Source organism: Leptinotarsa decemlineata, unplaced genomic scaffold, assembly GCF_025532065.1.
Source record: "Leptinotarsa decemlineata unplaced genomic scaffold, Ldec_3_MD MMD2_tig00000251_RagTag_RagTag, whole genome shotgun sequence".
In the NCBI taxonomy this organism is placed as follows: Eukaryota; Metazoa; Arthropoda; class Insecta; order Coleoptera; family Chrysomelidae; genus Leptinotarsa; species Leptinotarsa decemlineata.
The window spans coordinates 5,249,830-5,274,239 of NW_027412547.1; the positions used below are offsets into that span (position 1 = coordinate 5,249,830).

General features: G+C 35.7%; 1 protein-coding gene across 2 annotated transcripts in view; it reads left to right on the forward strand.

Annotated features, from left to right (window-relative positions):
* Positions 1-11,877: 11,877 nt before the first annotated feature.
* The window catches only part of LOC111512055 (sodium-coupled monocarboxylate transporter 1), a 34,298-nt gene continuing 21,765 nt past the window's right edge, over positions 11,878-24,410 (forward strand). Inside the window, exons 1-4 of one of the 2 annotated variants that reach the window (XM_074173563.1) lie at positions 11,878-12,040; positions 14,689-14,915; positions 19,057-19,334; positions 23,618-23,840. In XM_074173563.1, coding sequence (XP_074029664.1) covers positions 14,689-14,915; positions 19,057-19,334; positions 23,618-23,840 — 728 coding nt within the window. In that variant the 5' untranslated portion in view covers positions 11,878-12,040. The remainder of the gene's footprint in view (positions 12,041-14,688; positions 14,916-19,056; positions 19,335-23,617; positions 23,841-24,410) is intronic. The other variant, XM_074173562.1, reaches the window with a different exon arrangement.

Consider the following 24,410-nt stretch of genomic DNA (forward strand, 5'->3'; position numbering starts at 1 on the left):
AGGAGCACAATTGTTTTTCAATTTAGAGATAACTGTTGTGATTTCATTTTCGTTTGTTGGTGTAAGGTAAATTGTTGGGCCAACAGATTTGTCTTTCAGAAAACCCGGTGGTGGAGTTGATGTTTTATCGATTTTCAAACCAATATTCGTAAAATATTCATTGAAAGCTTCTGATTTGTCCTTGTTGTTTGTTAGTAATTTGTCATTTTTTTCTATATCACCTGTTTTTTTGTTTACTCGGTTTATAACTTACTTCATTTATTATTTCCCATGTCCTCTTATAGTTACCAGTGTTTTCAGTTAGCTTATTCTTATAAAATTCATTTTTAGTTAGTCTTATTAACTTATTCAATTCGTTTCAGTACTGCTTAAATTCGTTTTTCAAGACGTGACTGGAATTTTTGTTCAATTTTGATATGAGTGTGTCTCTATGTTTTATGAATTTTATTTACCCCTGTGTGATCCAGGGTTTTATTTTATATGATTTTTTCATACTCGTTTTGATTTTAGAAGTGCAGTTGTTTATGTGTTCTTTTAATTTGTTAATGAAATTATCATAGGATAGCTGGACTACAAGGCTATTCAAAACATCAGGCCAGTTTTCATTATTCAGAAGGTTTTTCAGTTTTTCATTATCAGTTTTGTTCCAAAATTCTGGGTCGCTGGGCGACTCAACTTTTTGGTTAGTATCATGAGTGTTTGTTGACATTGTTAAGGTTGTAGAGAAGTGATCGGTTATGTTTGTTTTAATAACGGCGGGAAATACTTTTATGTTTTCAGCTATTTTCTGTTTTCTAAGAAATATATGGTCTATAATTGTTGTAGAATCGTCTGTAATTCGCGTGGGTTCATTGATGTACGAAATATAGCCAACTTAGTAGAGATCAGATAAAAGTTGTTTTCGTTATCCTATTTTTTTTTTCTGTATATGTTGAACTGAAATTAAATTTTTCGAATGAATATTTATTCCAACTAACCAAATTACAAAATATATAATCGAGATTTCATAATAGTTTGTGAAGATATGTACAAATAATGTGATATCCTGATAGAAGTTCAGGAATTTTAAAGGTGTAATCAAGAAAAAAAATGAAACATGAAGTGTAATATGAATAAGAATAGAATTAAATGAGAACAAAAGCTGAATTGAAAGATAACATATAAATGGTTGATATTCTGCATTGAGCAACTGTTATAACTTGGTGTCAAGACCTCTAAAGTCTGAGGGATTTTTGTTGGAAATCCATCAGAGTTGATATTAGAATATTCAGCAGACCAAATCTTGTTTATTTCAATTTCTCACAAATATTTCATTAGAGAATAATGTTTCACGCAAAAGACTTTGGGTTATCACTCCATCTTGCATATTTATTGATGGCAATCAAAGATAAGATTAGTGTGGTGAATTAGTAATCACCGTCGTTCGTACCACATACTTGCGTATCACGCAACTGCTGTTTTTCGGAGAAAACCTTCATCAAATAGGGGCTGACCCAGTTTAGGTGAATTGATTCCGAATATTTTACAAGGTCGATTACGAGTTTGTGTAATGTCAGTTGTTATTTGTATTCAATTAGGTACACTTTTCCAGATATGCAAATTCGGCGAAATGAATCCCCCATATTGAGTTATTTCATCAATGCATGAGTTTTATAGCAGACATGGAATGTTAAAAAAGCTTGAGAGAAGGTAAAATTGGAACTTCGGCGTGAAATGAATTCAAAACCAGCACTTTTCTCAATCACCAGAAATGCAATACTCACACACAGAAATGCACCAACCAAGTTGGCGTTTTGAAGAGACGAGAAAAATCTGTTGAGTGATGAAGGAAATAAAGAAAATATTCATCTCCTTTATTGACAAACGTCAACTTAATGACTCCAGCTGTCCTCTCTATAACATCGGATCAATAGTAAGAGCCTTTCAGTTCTCCAACTGTTGATCAAGGTAACGTACTCGGTAGAATGGATTATCCAAATGAACGGCAAACAACATATTTGTCATCGCTCCATCTGTCAAGGAAAAAACTTCACATATAGTAAGGGCTGGCTGTGAATCAAATAATCTGAAAGAATAGTTCGTTCAGGCCAGTCTCAACTCCCTACACTGTAGCTTAATGGACTACTAGGACTACAGATGAGATGGATGTCGAGTTTACGACTCCAACTTACCTCCCTGTAAATTTAGTTAAGGAACGAATCTACAGGGGAGATGGATATCGAGTTTACGACTCCAACGGACCTCTCTGTAAATTAAGTTCAGGAGCGAGTTTACATAAGAGATGGATGTCGAGTTTACGACTCCCACTGACCTCCCTGTGAATTTTGTTCAGGAACGAGTCTACAGAGGAGATGGATGTCGAGTTCATGACTCCAACTGACCTCCCTGTAAATCAAATTCAGGAGCGAGTCTATAAAGGAGATGGATGTCGAGTTTACGACTCCAACTTACCTCCCTGTGAATTTAGTTAAAGAACGAATCTACAGAGTAGATGGATATCGAGTTTACGACTCCAATGGACCTCTCTGTAAATTAAGTTCAGGAGCGAGTTTACAGAAGAGATGGATGTCGAGTTTACGACTCCCACTGACCTCCCTGTGAATTTTGTTCAGGAACGAGTCTACAGAGGAGATGGATGTCGAGTTTATGACTCCAACTGACCTCTCTGTAAATCAAATTCAGGAGCGAGTCTATAAAGGAGATGGATGTCGAGTTTACGACTCCAACGGACCTCTCTGTAAATTAAGTTCAGGAGCGAGTTTACAGAAGAGATGGATGTCGAGTTTACGACTCCCACTGACCTCTCTGTGAATTTTGTTCAGGAACGAGTCTACAGAGGAGATGGATGTCGAGTTCACGACTCTAACGGACCTTCTTGTGAATTTAATTCAGGAGCGAGTTTACAGAGGAGATGGATGTCGAGTTCACGACTTCAACTTACCTCCCTCTGAATTTAGTCAAGGTACGAGTCTACAGAGGAGATGGATATCGAGTTTACGACTCCGACAGATCTCTCTGTAAATTTAGTTCAGGAGCGAGTTTACAGAAGAGATGGATGTCGAGTTTACGACTCCCACTGACCTCCCTGTGAATTTTGTTCAGGAACGAGTCTACAGAGGAGATGGATGTCGAGTTCACGACTCTAACGGACCTTCTTGTGAATTTAATTCAGGAGCGAGTTTACAGAGGAGATGGATGTCGAGTTCACGACTTCAACTTACCTCCCTGTAAATTTAGTTAAGGAGCGAGTCTACAGAAGAGATGGATATAAGAGCATTTATTAATATAGGAATCCTAATATAAATAATACTGTTATGACAATCACATTTTGAAAATACAAGCAAAAGTATAACAAGAATAATAAAAATAAATAAAATCAGAGGATGGAGTATACAACTCCCGATAGACCAATGAACTGAAAAGCTGATATAAATGTGGAAGATATGTTAAACTCAAACATATTTTTCTTTCATATATTCAGTTAGACGGTTTTTAAAAATTAAAATGGAGTCACTACATTTAATATCATTGGGAAGTTTATTGTAGTCCAAAAGATCCTTGTGGAAAAAAGAATTCATTGTCATGGTATATTTTGTTCGGGTAACATATAAGTTCTTATTCCCTCGTGTAGGGTAATCATGGATTTCATTTTGATAAGTTATGAACTGGTTGAAATAGGTAGGAAATTTTCCAGTAATAATTTTGAAAATAAATATCATGGAAAAATAGGAAAGCCTGTCTTTCACAGATAGCCAATCGAGAACCTGAAGCATGGTCATTATAGGGGTGTATCTATTTCATTTTAGGAGTATACGCATACATCTATTTTGTAGTTTATGCAAAGAGGATATAGAGTTTGCATCAAAAAGGTTGAGAAGTGTTGGACAGTAATCAAAATGAGGTCGAATTATCGTATTATAGACTGTTAGTGATGTTTCAAATGTCAACGTGTTACTAATTCTTGTAAAGGAGAATATTTTTTTAATAATTCTGTTATGAATGTAATCAAAATGTTTTTTTAGGCTCAGTCTATCATAAATCCGAGGTATTTGAATTCCTCAACCAATTCAATTGTTTCACTATATATTTTTATGTTTATGTCGAGTTTACGACTCCCACTGACCTCCCTGTAAATTTAGTTCAGGAGCGAGTCTACAGAGGAGATGGATGTCGAGTTCACGGCTCTAACTGACCTCCCTATAAATTTAGTTCAGGAGCAAGAGCTTCTCAACTCCCCAACTCCTGATCCAACAACTGAACCTTAAAAAAAGGTTTGATGCTGCAGCCAGGAAATGACTGATGGGTCGTCTCCTCAAGAGTGGGGTACCTTCTGAAACCGCCTTGCACCGGATTCTTGAGCGGCGTACGCAGAATCCGTCTCAGGTGGGGGAACAAACCCGCGATGAGCAGGATAGCAAACGTTTGCGCTCAAGTGATGATTCACCAAAACCAGAGGCAAAAAAGCCCTACACGGCTGAATCTAAGGCATCGTCGGGTGTAGCTGACGTTCAACAACCCTCTTTCGGCAGAGCCGTACTCTTATTATCTGACCTGAAAGACCACTTACCATACAAATTGATCGCCTTCGTTAAGAAGCTGGGTTTATTTGGCCGAGTGTGAATGGGTGTGAGCCACAATAAACTCTGCGGGTTGCGGTGGAGATGGTTGGACCTAACCTAATATATCTGATGTTTTTAGAAATTTCTTGTATTTATCACGGTAAAATTTGTTTCTAGCCTGGAAATAGTGTAATTGAATTCGAAACGTTGTTTCTCTGAGAATATTCGATCCTATTATTCTACTAACCTTTTTGAAAAGTATTACTTTCAAATTGAAGTATTTATTTTTACTGGTAGTTAATTATATGCTTCAGATTTCATACTGATATTGCATTTTGTTTTTGGAAGGAAATCTTTTTGAGATGTTTCAATTTTACCTCAAAGATAAAATCGTCTCGAGATTTCTGATTAGTCTTGTGACAATATCATTCATCAATTAATTGGAGCTCATGTTATGTAAATGGAAAATTCCGAATAAGTACACAAATATGATTTAGAATCAGCAAATCTCAACCCCAGTCTGTGGAAAGATGTATTGACGTCAGTTGTCGCGTGGTAATAAGCTCCGTATTAATACTTCAAATAGTTAATTTTGTTGGGTTTATTGTCAGATAATTATGTGGTTTCAGAAGTTTTGTCTGATTTTCATTATTTGCAGAATGACAGATAAAATATTTATTTCCTACAATATTATTAGTTCAATTTTTCAAGTACATTGCTAATAACTTGGTTTTGATGATTTATAGAAGTATCTGAGAAAATCCGTACGAACAAAAGTGTTACAATAAATTATGTGATTCTTTCTTTTTTCGAAACTGAGCTTCCAAGTGACCTGCTAGTAACATAAGTTCATGATAGGATGATGTGATAATTTTTATACAGGGTAATTCAAATTCGATCCTCACCATTGGGATCTCGGAAACTACGAGAGATACGAAATAATTGAATTGGGGCAGAGTTGCGCATTTACCTGACTTATAATATGACGTTGAGAAAGTTCTGAAATTACGAGTATATCCGGAGATATTCGGAAAAAACAGAAATTTCGGAAAATGGATATTATTTTTTTCTGGCTGCATTTCTTGAAGGATTCGAGAATAAATTGCACTTCCACGTTGCCACTTTTTCCCTGTTACATAATGGTGTTTCCAGATTTGCTATCCGACGTTTTGTCTTCCGGCCACCATCATCAACTTTATTTTTCCCATGGACGCTTCATTGGATTCTTTCTGTTTTGAATAGAGCCAGATTTTACCTTTTCAATGATGTATCATAAGTAATCATATTGGGATATTGAAAAAATTCAATTCTTATCATAATAGGCTTTCACTTTGATGTTTCTAAATTACACTTTCAATTTGTTACATTCAATAGCATTCTGTTATCACTGTAGAGTTTTCCATTCGAGAAAATCAAGAGAAAATTATTTTCGAAGAGTTTCGAACTTGTTATTCTACAATAAATATTATTGATAGTTTTTGACATCAATCTTCACATATTTATCACTCATGAAAGCCACTATCTCACATTATGAGGTTACGGATCATATTTATATAAATAAGGAGTGGAGTGAGTGATGAATTAAAAAAAACAGAAAATATATTTATGTATATTCAAATTAGCATATCTTGAACCTACGTCAAATTTATATATACCACGGGATTTTTCAGATATTCAGTCCATTTTCAATTGAAAATTTGTTGTTGCTTTCATTCTGTTAGAAAAAAATCAGAAACATTCGAATTTGGATTTCAATTAAATAAATACCATCCATGATTATAATACAAGATAAGTAAAAAACCTACTAGTTGAATCATATTGCTCAAAATTTGGGGAAAAATCAACATTTCATTAAGGAGTTGAAATATATATGAGAACTCGCATCACAACTATATCACAACTATGCAAGTATTGAGCATATTTGAAATTTTTCACTCAATGGAGACTTTACCTATGACACTGTATACTTGCTTGTTCCAATTATAATGATGTACTTTGAAACACAAATAACCTTGCAACTGACTAGACAAAATACTTTGAAATTCATGTCGATGGATTTCAAATATATATATATATATATATATATATATATATATATATATATATATATATATATATATATATATATATATATATAACATAATAACGGATAAAACAGAATACCTGTGCTATGTGAGAATATTCAATTTGGAAATTTCAATTTTGAAAGAAGTCTTCAACATCAAAATGACAACTTTTTGACATTGAATAATGTGAAATACTTTTTCAAATTTTTTATTATCGTTTATTATGGGGATTTATACTGTGTTAATATTACAGGATGTATTCAGATTTATATTTTTTGTTAGTAAAAATGAATAAATTTTGCTGAGGTTGTCGATGTCTGTCTTTTTGTTTATATTGTTTTCTTTAATTTTGATCTCAGCCATTTCCAGAAATTGCCTTTTATTTGAATCTGGTTCAAAATGGAGAATTTTGGTGTTAGTATAATTGGCTGAATGATCATTATCTAGAACATGTTGTGTGAGTGCACAAGAATTTCGTTTTAAATTTTTACAATTACTTTTATGAAGAGCTATGCGGGTTTTTAAATTGTTTTTTGTTTGACCTATATATATCTTATCACAATTGTTGCAGGGAATTTCGTAAACTACATGTGACTTTTCAAATAATGGATCTTCATCTTTCAATTTTGAATGTAGTTTAGTTAAGGGTTTAACTTTCCTTTGTGAAATTTTTATATTCTGTTCTTGTTTAAATACGTTTATGATTTTGCTGGACAATTCAGGGACATAAGGAGTGGAAAAGTATTTGAAATTTGGATTTTCAGCTTTATTGTTCTCTCTGATGTTGATGATATTAGATGGAGATAACAATTTATTTAAAAATTTTGGAGGATAAGAATTAGTTAATAAAATATTGAATAATTGTTTTAAATTTTTTTCTACCAATGTAGGATGAGAAATTTTTTCTATTCGATTTTTTAAACCTAGAACTAAATTAATTTTCATTTTTGTGGATGGCAGGATAAATAGTTTATATATCTGCCTGAATTAGTGGGTTTAGTAAAATAATCTAAAATAACAGAGTTATCATCTTTCCTGATTAAAAGAGTATCTAAAAAAGGTACTGTTTTGTTTTTTTCTTTTTCTATGGTAAATTGAATAGATGGATTGTAATTGTTAAAAATGGTTTTTATATCATCAATTTTGTCAAAAGGTACAACACATATTATATCATCCACAAACTTTTTTAAAAAAGGAACCTGAAATGATTATTTTGGGATACATTCATGTAATAAATCATCCATCACATACTGGGCTAAAATAGGTGATAAAGTTGATCTCATTGGAGTACCAAGTATTTGTTTATAATATTCGTTGTCATATATATATATATATATATATATATATATATATATATATATATATATATATATATATATAAGTGTTAAGATTTCATATTTGCTGAAAAAACGTTCACATCTCTTGATGCTACGCACATGGTTTTGGAAGTGGACAGAAAATTCATATCTTCTCTACTTTCAACTACATTGAATACCTATCTGATATTAGCAGAAGTCGATAAATAGAACCAAAGCTCAAAGCTCATTTCATGCAATTTTGCCATCGTCTTCATTGATCTGTGACACTATACATTGTCTTGATGCAGCAGAACTTCATTTCTATAAATGAGGTCATTATTCCACAATTTCGACCAACAAAGGCTGTAATGATGCTATATAATATTCACTGTTGATGGTGTATCCCTTCTCAAGATAGTCCATGAATATTACATCACGTACATCTCAAAATACCGAGGCCATAACCTTTCCAGTCGATTGTTGTGCTTTTGGAAGAGATTTACCAGTTGGGTTAGGTTAGGTTCAAAGTGAGTGGGTCTATTTGACTCTCCATCACAACCCGTGAGGGTTTATTGTGGCTCACTCCAAACAAATCCAGCTTCTTAACGAAGTCGATTAGTTTGTATGGTGAGTGGTTTTCCAGATCAGATGATAAGAGTACGGCTCTGCAGAACTCAAAAAACCTGATTCAGACCCCAGCGGGGCAGGCACAAAGTATGTGCTCTGCTGTTTCATCATTTTCTAAACAGGTGTATGTGATGATTCGAATGACAGTGACCTGTAAGTAGGCCTGTTAGACATCGTAGTTCATCCCTACTGTAGTCCAACAACTGTTTGGTATAAAGCTTTGAAGGGTGACTAAACGCCTTGGAGTGAACCAATCCTGGAAGATTCTGCTAGAAGTCCATGAATCTTCTTGCCATCCAGGTGTTCAATCTTTGTTCTGGTTCTGGTTCGATGAAGCTGCTTGCGGCTCCTTCCTTTGCAAGAGATTCAGCAGCCTCATTGCCTTCCAGGCCAGTATGGCCAGGAATCCAGACCAGATACAATAAAGGCAATCTGTTAAGTCTTCCTATTGAGGAGAGTCGTTTTTAGTGATTTGCTACCAATTTAGACGTTGCTCGGTAGGAGCCAAGAGCTTCCAACGAGGTTCACCAGTTGCTCTCCACTCAGACGATGATCGTTTTAATTCCAGAGTGAAGTGATGGATCCATGTTTCATCCATTGTCACATATCGACACAAAAATACAGGTTTGTTATGTTTAAACATGGTCAAACACTGCTCAGAATCATCATAACGTCAACAGCGAGCTCGCGCGGCATCCAATTTGAACAGAGCTTTTTCATAGTCAAATGCTCTTGTAAAATAAAGCCAATACATTTTTTTGATATCTTCACGATGTCAGCTTACTCACGCAACTTGACTTTTCGATCATTCAAAATTATTTTGTGGATTTTTTATTTTTCTGGTGTTACTGACAAATTTGGACTTCCATTGCGTTCTACATCATCGGTGTCTCTACTAACACGTTAGAACTCAGCAAACCAACGTTTAACTGTTGTTTCTGACACAGAGGAGTCCTTATAACACTTTTCAAGCCATTGTTTCGCTTGAACGGTATTTTTCCCATCAAGAAGCAGTGTAAAATTAAAACACGAACTTGTTTTTGATCCTTTGTTTTGAAAATAGCACAATAACTCACAAACTCTTGAATAGAATATAATGAAATTTCAACAGCTTTCTTTTAAAAGTTATTACTAACTGAATAAGTGGTGAACACCATAAGACAAGCGCCATTTCTATGTTAGGCCCGAGACTTCTTAACCCATGTAATAGATAGAGGAATTGGTCCAAATTTGGGCTGCCGTTTACTTTCTTAACCATAACTTTGTCAAAATAATTATAATTAACTTCAACTGGCAATGAACTGCAAGTTAAAAAGGTTTTATTTGGGTTCATTATATTGAAAAATTATAAAATAAACCCACTTTGAAGATTTTCATGAAAACAAATTATATGCCAAAATCTCATAGTTTTGAAGTGTGGTCTAAATTTGCGCTAGGCCCAAATTTAGGAGTAATACACTGGGAAAACATAAACATATTCTAACGGCGCGAATTGCCTTCTCCATGCCCTCTCCATTCCAGTTCTTCTTTTTATTCTTAAGTATAAGATGTAAACGGTCAGAATGAGAAATATTGAATAGATGGCCTACTGGTAGCCTGAATTTAGACCTTCACTATGGCGTCGGTTTGAGGTTAGTTATACACGAGCAAGTATAAGGGGAGAGGTGAGAAATATATATTCATATTGAAACCTCAGTATATTTATAATCAAACTCATCAGAGATAATGCTCTTGTCATATACCTAGATTATGTAATAAAATGAAGAAAATGTATCTGAAAAAGTTTTCAGATGGTCAAATTCGAAGAATATTTCACTATGCATATACGTGTCACGGAACAGAACTATCCTGAACATTTTTATACATTCTCTTCGCTAGGTTCTGGCACCTCCTTTTAGACGAGAAGGTCCAAATTTGGGCTATGGTCTGAATTCTGGTTAGTGTGATATTCAGTGTATCAGTCCTAAATTTGGGCCTAGCCCAAATTTAGACCACACTTCAAAAATATGAGATTTTTGCATATAATTTGTTTTCATGAAAATCTTCAAAATACATTTATTTTGTAATTTTTTAATATAATGAACCTAAATAAAACCTTTTATACGTGCAATTTATAGCTAGTTGAAGTTAATTATATTTATTTTAACAAAGTTATGGTTTATAAAGTAAACGGTAGCCCGAATTTGGACCAACACCTCTACTGAATATCACGCTAACCAGAATTTAGACCCTAAGCCAAATTTGGACCTTCTCCTTTAATAGTTGCCAGAAGACAAAAAGATTGCTAAGTGTATGGAAAATAAAATGATAATATTTGTGAAAGAAAGTTTTTGGCTTTCTACTACTCCATTTGATACAAAAAAAGAAGGATGAGGGAGTATACCAGTGAGGATGGCAGTGTTCTATGTAAGTGCAATTTGTTACCATTCATTCAAAGTAGAACTCATGTGGATGATATCTGTTTTTTATTCCACAACGAATGTTTGAAAAACAAACTGAGTAGAGAAAAGTATCTTCTGTATAATTCAGTGTTCATATAGTAGTATTTGTTTCGAAAGAATTTTTTCTTTCGTATAATTCAATGTTTATATGAAAGTAGCTGTTTCAGGAGGACTTTCTTTCAGTTTGTGTCTGAAAGTTACTTCTTTGCATGATCTACACATCCATGTATAGAGTTACTTCCTTCCTTTCTTTGGAAGACTCCCTCATCCTTCTTTTTTTGTATCAAGATGGAGTAGTAGAAAGCCAAAAACTTTCTTTCCCAAAAATTAATCACTCCCAAAAAATATAACCCTTTCAATTCAAAAAATGATAATACTTTTCCGAAAAGTGATTCGAATATGGAAAAGGAAGGTTTTTGGCTTTCTACCCCTCCACCTCTATAAAAAAATATGGGAGTCTTTCAAAATGAGAAAGAAAGCAATCAATTTCGAAAAAGTCAACTCCAGAAAAACATAACCCATTCAATTCAATTCGAATGTATTTCATCTGAATTTCAAATAATGCTACGACAAATAACCGCGTCGGCAACTTCTGGTAGTTTCACCATATTTTGATGAACTTCGAAGCTGACATGATATATTTTTTTTCCTATTTTCATTGTAATAAAAAAAATCAAGTTCAAATTCATTGAATGAACTCCAAATAATCCTGTGGGATATTGAATAAATATGCTCGTGTTATCTAGAAAATTACGCAAGATCATTTTATGGTTTTTTTCAAAGCCTCGCTCGTCAAATGCGATAAACAAACAGAATTCATTATTATGATCTGACACTTTAAGAATTGTTCAAATACAATTACTACCGTTTCAAAAGTATATATTTTCATCTTTCTGATCCACCTACAATCCCGGTACAATATTATTAAGAGAGACGTAACCGTTAATGATGTTTATCAGTTTGGTGTAACATAGAATCCCTTGGATCAAACCGTTTTGGAACAGTGCTTCGTAATTCTACATGGGAAGATAGATTTGATTTTGCTAAAGGTACGTGACTTCAATTGATGCTTCGACAGGCATACACCTTTCACTGTTGCTCAAAACACAATAATTGTTTCCAAGCTTGATAGACAGAATTGGAACCTAGAGAGTGCTTGAAAACAGAACATAGGAACATAATAGAACAACAACACTGTCTCTCATTAGGAGATGACTTGATGATGCGAACTTGGCTAGAGGAACACGCATCGAAGTACCATATTTCTGTTCTGGTGTGGAAAACGTGTTTTCAGTAGATGAATTGCATTTTGCGGAAGATTCCTCCGGATACAATGTACGATTTTCATTACTGTTCGAATGAGACGAAATCAATTCGTCTCTTGATTTCTCATACAGTTTTTGAAGATGCTTCAGCATGCACCCTTCAATTACCTAATACATATTCATAGTTGAGGAAAATTCATCTCATAAAATTCAGCCCCTTCGAGAGGCTGAATTTTATGTACCCCCTTCAAGGGGGTACTTGAAATTTGTGTAACAATTTTTTTCACAAGCACTGAAAGACTTACAATATTGAAATTAACCTAACGTTCTGTACTACCAAAAAGACACTTAGCCAGAAATTTATTTGGTTTACCCCATAATTGTAAGGGGTGGAAAACGCAACCCCTAAAATTTATTCCCAATGTAACTTTTTGTCTTATTATTCCGATAGCCTGTTTCATTACAAACAAAAAATGTCTCTTGGGTTTTTTGCCGAAAATGAACCAGTTCGCAGCAAAAAATTATTTTAGGAACAACTACAGAGGTACATTGTCATAAATGCGAAAATATGAAACTAATCTATCTAGTAGGTCGCTATTAGTGATAGTGACAATTATATTGTTATGACGCTGTCAGTTCGTGAATTTTCGAAATTGAATTAATACTAATTGTGTGTTGTTTTTCTGTTCTTAATTTGTTACTTCAATAATTCACTTGTTATTAAAATGGCATATACAAATGAGGAAATGGTTGATATGCATTACGTTTACGGTCTGTCGTAGGGGAATGGGTTAGAAGCTTCTAGAAGATATGCTAAAATGTATCCTCAACGACAACATCCTTCACATAGAATATTTGCTCGACTTCATTAACGATTACGAGAATATGGTTTATTCGACAAAAGAACGCAAGATTGTGGTCGCCATGAAAAAGTACGAAACCACAGCTTGAGGAAGCAGTACTTAATTTGATTGAAGAACAACCTACCACCAGAATAAAAAGATTGCTTTCCAGCTAAATGTTGATCATATGATGGTATTTCGAATTTTAAAGGAACAATTCGTATACCCTTACCATCTGCAACGAGTACAGGCACTGTTACCGCGAGACTTTCCGAACCGTCTTGAATCTTGCAATTGGATGCTGGAAATGATTAGAAGAAATTGCGACTTTCTGAAGACGATAAAATTCACATACGAATGTAGTTTTTCTCGGGAAAAGATTATTAATTTTCATAATTACCACATATGGGCTGATGAAAACCCTTACGGTATTGTCGAAACCAACCATCAAGAACAGTTTTCTCTTAACGTGTGGCTCGAAGTTATTGGGGATGATTCAATTGGGCCTCATTTTCTACAACCTCGATTAAATGGTGAGGCATAAGTTCAATTTTTAAGAGAAGTGCATCCAGTACTGCTGGAGGAAGTTCCTTTGGGCGTTAGAAGGGATATGTTTTTTATGCATGATGGGGCTCCCGCCCATTTTAGTCAAGTAGCACGTCAGCATTTAACTGAAACATATGCAAATCAGTGGATAGGTCGAGGAGGACCACATAACTAGCCCGCTCGATCCCCGGATCTCAATTCTCTCGATTTCTCTATTTGGAGCCATTTACAGCATTTGGTTTATCGTACTCCTGTTCGCGATATGGAGGACTTAAGAAACCGCATCATCGATGCGTGCAGGGTAATCAGAGAGACTTCAGGAATATTTGAGCGCCGACGTCGAGACGCATGCATAATGTCTGTAGGTAGACATATTGAACATTTACTATGATTTCTACATGTTGTGTGTTTTGTTATCAATGAATTAGTTTTGTTTATTACCCTTTAATCGTTTAATGCAGGTAATAACTACAAAGTAACAATAAATCCAGTTCGCATTTATGACGATGTATCTCTGTAGTTGTTCGTAAAATAATTTTTTGCTGCGAATTGGTTTATTTTGGTAGAGATACGCAACAGATGGAACCCCATAATAAAGTGAAAAACGGTCAACTTCCGCCGAATGGTAATCTCCCGCTGAACCGGTGAAACAGAGAGAGGTAAGAGGAGATAAGTGAAAGTACTCGAATGACCCATAAATAGTCATCTTTCGGAGGAATTAGTCCAGTTATTACCCGAAGACGACTTTGGATACTTACAATCGAAACGTCGTGAAATCTGGTTTGAATTCTCTCAATTTTTAATTAATTTCAATTGTTCAATTTTTTGCTCAATTTTTATTTCATTGTTATTTCTTTTCAGGGTTCCTTTGCTCAATATAATTGTTATTTTCAGCTATCTTTTTAATTTTCATTTCCATTTGTTATTTCATAGATTTCAAATCATGTCATATTGGACAATGGAAGTCCGAACTGATGAAATTCATCATGAAACATTGTCAACTACCTTCAAACATACATGATATATATGCAACTTTCATTCCAGATGAATCTGACAACATCTACAATAACATCAGCTCCTGAACTTACTGCGACTGTAGAACGTTTCTTCTCTTGGTATGACTACGCCATTTTCAGTACGATGTTGTCAATTAGTGGTGGAATGGGTATTTATTTCGGATGTTTTGGTCAGAAACAAACCACTGCTAAAGAATATCTACTTGGTGGAAGAGAAATGAAAGTTTTTCCCATAGTAATGTCGTTGATAGCAAGGTAAGCGATTTGCTATTTGATCATTGTCTTCCTAAATTTTTATTCACGATATTTCTCATATACACGTTTCTCGACCCATTAATTGATACAATTTGATATACAATTTGAAAAGCTAAACGTATGAATACTTCTCAATGGCTCATATATTTCTATACTTTTATACTTTGTATTTGTGTCAAATTTGAAAACTTTATGATTACCTCTTGCCAGTGGTAACAATTTCTCTTGTATGATTATAATAATCAATCTCTCTTCGACATATGTTATTTCAGTTTTCTTGAACCTCTTGAAATAGCGAGAGAAAGAGATTGGATTGAATTATAAAATCATTGAACTGAATCAAATAATTAGAGCTAACTTTTTTGATTACTGGGGTATAGAGAGATAGAAACAAACTTGCTGTATCTTTTTTATCAACAGAAAGGTTGAACATTTTTTCACACTTTGCCATGGTAACTTTCGTTGGACTATGATAATTTGAGCATATCTTCTTTATACAGGGTGCTCATTGACTCGAGGTACTCTCAGTTTTGAAATTTCAAAAATTTACATCATATAGATATTTGTATTTTTGCAGCAATTTCTCAATCAATAGTATTCATTTTATGCAGATTGAAGTTTATTTAATTTTACCATAATTAAATAGTAATGAAGAAGAAGAGCTATATTATCATCATCAAACGAATTATATTTTTTTTATTTCGGTTCTGATGATTACTCGATTAGAAACAGTTTTCACTTATTCGTTAATCTCAGAAATTTTGCCGAATACTTTGAATTCACCAGTAAAAAACATGGATTCTAACGCTTCACAGTTCTTAAAATGACAACAGAATCTGCTGTCAAGTATAATGAACGACAAACTAAAAAGTTTACTGCGGAAACTTACATGACGAAATCAACACCAATTCATTTTTGTCAAATGACGATTAGATCAAAAACAATTAATAGTGCTGTTCCGAACTGTCACGGAGGTTCTAGTGTATTCAAGACTCAACTGCCATTAAAAATAGCCCGAGTATAAGAATGCAGACATCTCTCTCATCATCATCAACGGAATCGATAGTAAACTCAAATCCTGCTTATTCAAGATGAACAACTCCTTCTAGACCAGTTTGTAGCAAAGCAAAGCTGCGACATCGACTTCTGTCTTTGTCTATCTGCACTTTTTATATCTTCTGATATAGTGGTTGGTTAAACCTTCGACAAGAGAAGTGTTGTAGTTTTGATAGAAAGCTATTTTCTAATGACAATAGCATATATTATTCATGGGGATACTTATTAATTTTCCCGATATAGACTTCATTTCCACTACATAGTAGTTTCCTCAGTTGGTCCGGTAACAGAGAGTTCTTTCATTCTAATTTCAAAAACATCATAAGATCGAACCCTTCACAAGCAGGTGCAATCTGCAAGATGTTTTTGAAGCCATGGAAATAATTTTTCAAAGGACACTACTTTGAAGTCAAATTATTATCATCATCCAAAGCAACAATGGTAAATGCGAGACAGAAAATGAATGTGGTCAGTTTGTCCTAAGCATAAAACGTTCTAGACATGTCTCTACGAGAAAAGTCTTAGAGAAAGGCGATAGAGACATCCTTCCGCCTGGTGCTGTTGAACTCATCAGGCAAAAACATTGGATGTGCGAGGACTGGCAGAGAACACGCGACCCTCGTAGCAAGAATCAAATGTTGAAATGTTGAGACTTGCTGCGGAGGGCAACAAGCGCATTGATAAGTTCACCAACAAAAAAAAACAGAAGGAAAAACTCAAGAGTCTTAACATGCACGACCACTCTTTGTGGAGGATAGCCAAGAGACTGAACAACCGATTCAAGGCTATCCCCACCTTGGAGAAAGGCAACATACACATGGAGGGGAACCATGGCTCAATCATTTGGGGAATACTTCGCCAGTGTTCACAAGAATAATCCCGACGATTGTGACTACCACATTTTCAATGATACATTAGGTGGACCAGGTCCACAAATACCAGAGCCGACCCTACTCAAGTGTATCACAGACTTCGAAGAGGTGATTGCGACCATGAAGTGCCTGGGGAAGAACCAAGCCCCAGGTACTGAAGTAGTTCCACTGCGTATAACCTGCCGCGAAAGGGTTATACAGTCAGTAAACATCATGAACGTGATTATCAGACACCAACATAATCTGGATTGTTTGAAGCATGAGGAGGTAGTCGCTATCCATAAGACTGGGAAACCTAAATCTCTTATAGATAGCTAGCGTGCGATCTCGCTACTCAGTTCGGTAGCGAAGGTCATTGATGAAATTCCCTTGAGTAGACTTTTTGTCTGGAAGATAGGATGAAGCTCACTCCGGAGGAGCAATTCGGGTTTCAGCGAAGTCGGAATACGACTTCCCAGCTGATCCGGGTTGTCCACGTCATGAAGAAATCCTTCAACCAGTGGAAGAATATGGTTATGGTCTTGTTGGATATTCAGAAAGCCTGAAAGAGAGTTTGGATAGGGGAGTTTGTCACCAAAAAGTGGTTGGCGACATGCCCTCATTTGTGATTAGGATTATTTTATCGTAACTGAGCTATCGAGTGGAGCGTGAGAGTGGACCAAACCACATCTGCAAATTATTCAATTGAAGCAGGTATCCAGCAGGGGATATGGTTATGGCCTTGTTGGACATTCAGAAAGCATGCAATAGAGTTTGGATAGGGTAAGTTGTCACCAAAATGTGGTTGGCAGGCATGCCCTTATTTGTGATCAGGATGATTTCATCCTACCCGAGCTATCTAACTTTTCGCGTAAGAGTGGACCAAACCACATCTGCAAATTACTCAATGAAAGCAGGTATGCCGCAGGGGTCCTGCCTGTCACCGCACCTTCACCCACGACTAACCTATGTTTCCGAGAAAGAATGATGGGATATACGCAGATGACACTGCTATATACGCTCATTCGTTCTCGAGCGAGGTGGCAGGTTGGTCGTGCTCGACAGGTTGGTCGAGCCGTATTTTGGGAAGAATAGCATTCTGATCAACCCAAGGAAGACAGAAATCGTTAATTTCAAGAAGAAATTTACAAATGTGAAGATTTTCGGGAAGTTACGAGTCGAGAGTGATGAGCAGATAAGCGCGCGATATATGGGAGTTATTCTGGATGAGCGCCTAAATGTTCAGGAACATTTGGGCTTGGCGATCCAACGAGCGGGTGTGGCGGTGAAACGTACGTATCCGCTCATTGCATGGAAATCGTAGCTCAGTGTTGACAACAATCTGCTAATCAACAAGCAGCTAATTAGACCAGCCTATCCCGTTTTCTGCGGCCTCAAGATGACTCCTTTACAGAGACTCGAGACGATGCAGAATGAGGTATTTGCACGAATGATGACAGATACATTTCTTTGAATGATGTGTTGAATCTGGCAGAAGTTGAGATGGTCACTGATCATATCAGAAGCATGTCTGACAAGCGACGTCACGGCAATTAGAAGCTATCATAATCAGGGACTGATTATGAAAGCTGATATATGAATTGCTTGATATCTATGATACGAGAATTACCCTAACCTGGTTTCTACATGAACATTTTCCAGGAGGCTATAGGCAAACCTAAATACTGAGCCTAAGCAGGATATGAGACGCCTCAGGCGGAAAACGAAATAAAGCTCTGTTGGGCAGATATCCACCCGTCACCATCAGCAGGGGCGTCTCCCATACTTTATCGTGGGGCTATGTGGAGACGTTTTGATGTACGGACCTCATGGGGCTCCACATTGAAGTCTCTTTCTGCTCTTTCTCTTACCCCTTCTGTACCTATCCTATCCCCTCACACCCACTTCCTTTTGTGAGAGGGATGTACATATGTTTTTATTTATAATGAATATTGTGAATAGACTGCTCATCTGAATAAAAATTTGTATAGAGGAGAAGATAATGAAGAAATTTCGATTTTTATATTATTATCGTTTTATATGGCTTTTAATTTTTTTTGATTTCCGAATCGACTGTAGTAGAATATCTTTTCCAATATATTTCATTATTTGGCATATTATCATTTTCATTTCGAGAACAGATAATGCAAATTTGTGAAAACAAAATTCTATTATAGATTTTACGAGCTAATAAAAGTGATGGAATTTAAAAAACAAATATTTATTGATTTCAGTCACACCTCTGGAGTAACACTTCTTGCTCTTCCGTCTGAAATATACGTATATGGAGCTGCTTATTGGTTCTGTGCAATTTCTTTGATGATTGTTGCTGTTGTAACAATTTATGTGTACCTACCAGTATTTTACAAACTTCAACTGACAAGCACTTATGAATATATTGGACTGAGGTTCAATGAGAGATTAAGAAAATTTGCCTCTATTCTGTATGCGATTTCAGTTTTTTTATACATACCGATTGTGATATATATCCCTGCGCTGGCCTTTTCATCAGGTAAGAATGATGATTTTCTAATATTTCATTTGAATATACAGGTTGTTGATTAAACATGCGGCCAGAATTGAGGAACTACTCCTTGGACTATTCTAAGAATATTTTGTCTTCTGATAATGTTTGATAGGGCGTTTCGAAGATACAGGGCAAAAATAAATTTCGATAATAACAATTTTGGTAATTTTGAAATTATTAACAGCTACAGCTCTTGCTACTGTTACACAAGACATTGTTGAGGGATTTGATAAGGGAATGATTAGCACTCTGGTACTACTAGATTTTTCGAAAGCATTCGATACCATCAATCATGAGCTGATTTGCATGAAACTCAAATATTATGGTTTTGATAGTGCTGCCTTATTTCTCATCTGGTCTTATTTACTTGGTCGATCTCAAAAAGTTGTTGTTGATGGTCATCACTCCTTACCTCTTGATTTTCTATCAGGAGTACCACAGGGTTCCATTTTGGGACCTTTATTGTTCATCATTTATACTACTGATATTATCTCGTCCATCAAGAAATGTGAAATACAGGCGTATGCTGATGACATACAATTATAAATGCACTTTGAAATCGATGAGTGTGCTGAGGCACAAAATCTCTTCAACACTGATCTTGATTTGATCAATGGGCTATCAAGTGAACATGATTTGAGAATTTATACTAATAAAACAATGATGATGCACTTTGGATCGCAGAAGAATCGTGAATTTCCAGAAAACTATTTCCGTTTAGAACTAGGTCATACTATCTTGACTCCTGTCAATACAGCTGAAAACTCAGGGGAGATGCTTGACACTGATCTTAGATTCACTAGTCATGTTGAACATTTAATGAAAAAATCGTATATATCATTGAAACTGTTATACTGTGATCGTTTTATTTTGAGCCAACCTCTAAAAAAATGCTCTGTGATAGTTTGGTGCTACTGTGACTTCATATATGGGCCATACTTATATGATTCAGATAAAAAAAGAATAGAAGAAGTGCAAAATTCTTGTTGCCGCCTAATTTATGGACTTCGTAAGTATGATTTAATTTCTGAAGCCTTTAAAAACTCCCGCTGGCTCAATATGAAAAACCGTATGATTCATCATTTGAGTTGTTTTGTTCATAAATTGATCACCCTTCCCCATTCTCCTCTTTTAATACAAAAACTAATTCTGCGTGAAAATATTCACTCAAGAAACATTAGATATAAAAACAGATTAACTATGCCACAACATCGCACTGCACAGTTTCAGAGATGATTTCTTTTTGATGCTGTAAAACTCTATAATTCATTGCTCGAGCAACTGAAGAGATTCAATATCAGGAAATTCAAATACATATATAAAAATTATATCTATGATAGTCATTAATGTCAACTTCTGTCTTGTCTTTTTAGACAACAGATCAATTAAATTGAATTATTCATCAACTATCTTTAGAAGGTGATCACAAATTATTATTTTATTTACGGTTCTCATCTCGTGGTACCATCACTGTTAATTGCTTTTATTTTTGTATGTTTGCGTGCATTATGGAGTGGTGTTTGTTGGTTGAGTTACAGTAGCTTTGAGCTACACTTCGCCAAGGAGTACCAGAATCTCCTGTAACCTATTTTCATTTTCAAATATATTTTTGTATTGTTTTTTTTGTATTATCAATAAAGCCGATTTATTATTATTATTATTATTAAATACATTCATATGAACACTGAATTATAAAAAAAATACGTTTCTATTTGGATCCCAAACATTCTTTACGGAATTGAATCAGATATCATTCACAGGAGTGTTACGCAATATAGAAAAGATAGAGGTGAAATTTCACTCTTATGGAACACTGTCCTCACTAAATATGGATAAGTAGAAAGCCAATACGTTTCTTTCCCAAAATTCAGTATGATTTCATGTTTGGAACAAACATCCAAATCAGTTATTCACATTCACATAGAACATGGAAATGTTACGGAATTGCAGAGAGTGGTTGGTAATAATTGATAGTACTGTTACGAAAGAAATATATGTCCACCCTTAATGGCGGTAATCAAGCAATTAAAGCTGTTTGTAACAACTAAATGTGTGGAATGTATAGGTTATGTATGTTGTATGGTGGATTTTCTGTGTTTTGAGTCATTCAATTGTGAATTTTTGGTGCGATATTTATAGACATGAGAAACTGTTCAATAGGTGAAATAAATTACCCTCGCTGAAAAGGAGCACAAGGAACCAAAACGATTTGTAAAAATATCTGACAAGACTGTTTTTGTTTTACCGTTCGAGTCAGTATAAATTTAGTTTTACCGTTCGAGTCAGTATAAATATTTCCGTTATCTGGACTATGAACTTTTTTATAGTGAACCAACAGAAGTGATATATTAGTCAGTTCATAGTAACTTGCTGTGAAGGAGCGGTTCAATATTTTCACAGGCATCCAGCAGATGTCAGACAGCTGTCAAGTTGACTAATTTGTGCTAATTTCGAAGTGTAGCATCTATCTTTCGAGATGGAACAAGTTATAGAAACGATTTTCAATTTTATGAAAGTTCGTAAAAAACCAAAAGAAGCAAGTCTGGCTATGATATCAACTATTATAGAATACTATAAAATAAGTCTGACATCAGCGATCTGGACAGCGACGATATTTTGTCGGGCGAAGAAAGCCAAGCGGCAAAAGCCCCAAAATAGAGGAAAAAAGAGCCAGAAACGGCTCAACAAATCAAACAGTTGAAACCCGGTTTTTCCCAGACTGAATGGACCAATAAGCCAAAATCAAATGAAACTTCACCCGCCTTATCACAAAAGCCGAGCGTGGCTCTGGAAAATTAAATTCAAAAGCCCACTCAGAAAACTGAGTTGACAAATATAGAGGAAACAGATGTCTCAATGGCGACGAAGAACTAGTAACAGACGCCTCGAAAAATGACCGGGCAGAAACACGCTAAAAAGCGGATAAGACTCCACTCATAACCATCCGCGCAAAAGAAAAGTGGAAAGCTTTTAACACGATTGTTGCTGCGCAAAACATCTCCATATTGCGGGCGGTGAACACAACAGATGGAATTAAAGTCCGCCTTGAAAATACAGATGATTATAGGAGAATTACTCGGATCCTCGATCAAGAGAAAATACCCTACCACATCTATACAATGAAAAGCAAAAAACCACTCAGAGTAGTTTTTCGCGGGGTCCCGGAATCCATTGAGTGTGACGACATCAAGACTGAACTCCAGGGCAAAGGATTTGAGATCCTTTCCGTAGCCCGCCTGAGTAAAGCTAACAAGGTACCGATACCGTTCGTGCTTGTTTTAGTTCCAAGGAGCCAGAACAAAATATAAGAGATCACCGAAATTCAAAACGTGTCTGTAAGCGCCGAAACACAGAAGCCGAGAAACCGAACAGGGCAATGTTACAGATGCCAAAAGTTCGGTCACACGCAACGCAACTGTAAAGCAGTTCCAGCCTGCGTTAGATGTGCCGGACGGCACATAACCAAGGAATGTTAAAGACCTAAAAACTCGCCCTTGCGATGCTTCAACTGTAAAGGCGAACGCCCAGCGAGCTTTCATGGGTGCCCAGATTGCCCTGAAAATAAAAGGGCCTCAGATAGGCCGAACGAAAACAGACAGACCACAAACCCAAGGCCTGTCGGAAGAAACTCAATCAGGAGCGACGTCTCGTATACGAGGGCCGTCTCATCGTCAGAGAACGCCTGCAGCTCTCCCGAAGGTCTCCCAAAGGCCTTAGAGCAGCTGCAGGCGCTTCTAGTGAACTTACCGTACTGCAATCCATGCTATCCGGAAAATAAAACAAGAAACAGTACCTGAACGGCCGCAAAGCCAAAGAAGTACGCTGCGACTTCTACACACAGGGCAAAGAGTCAAAAGAAGACGACAGAGGACCATGCAATCCCCTGCTGCCCCGCCATAGGAACCCAAGAAAAACTCAAACAGCCGAAAGGATAAGGGGCCTTAGGCCCATAAATCTGACTTGAACAAAATAACATAACTGATAATATCAATCAACCAATGAATTCACGTTAATTTGAAGATGGAAATATCAAAATTTTTCAATGGAGACTCACAGAATATTCATCACCTAGTTATTACTATAATAGGTAGGTTTTTTAATCACCATGATTCTAAATGATGTCGAATATTTTTGAAAAAGTGGTCGTTCACAACCTCTTTACATGATTCAGGAAGAAATTTTGTCGCTCATTCTCAGGTTATCGAGTGAACATTCCATAATTTTTCTGACCCATTACATATTTTAAAAACAATTCTCAATTTTTTCAGCAACTGGTGTTGATGTCCACATTATTACTCCAATCGTTTGTGGTATATGTATATTTTATACAACTATTGGTGGACTTAAAGCTCTCGTATGGACAGATACACTTCAGTTTTCCCTTACTGTGGCGGCATTACTGTTCATTTCTTTCCTGGGATTTAGAGCTAATGGAGGAGTTGGAGAAGTTTTTAAAAAATCTTATGAAGGAGGACGGCTGGATGTCTGGGAGTAAGTGAATTATTTCCAAGCACAGGATATTTTATGAAATGTTTTCAAATATTATGAATGTACAGGCTTTGAACAGTAGAACTCATTTTACGATAAAATCATTCTAGATATTCTTGAAACAACAAAATCTTTGACATACTTGATTATTGTTGAGAATATTTGAAATTTTGATACACAATCAATGTGTGAACAAAATTTGTATAGTTTGTCAAACCTAGGAAGATAATTCTCTTTCTCTCGTTATCATAGTGTTCTAATGAACGCACAGCTAGTGGGTGGGACCATAACGGAATTAAGAAAGCTCTTCCTGCATCTGACAAGCTGTAGTTTACTTCTTATTCACAGAATCAAATTTTGGACTTTCCAGTTGTGATTGTGTACACTTGAGAAAAATGATATGATTTTAGAACAAACACAATTATATATCTATTGTGAGATCTATTGTGTCTCTCGAGTTTTTCACCTATTCCACCGAAATGAACTATAGGTAATCTAGTGGGCTGATTATAGGGACCATATCTGTCTGTATATCGGTTTGGATGAATGACGAAACCAAATGAGTTTTTAATT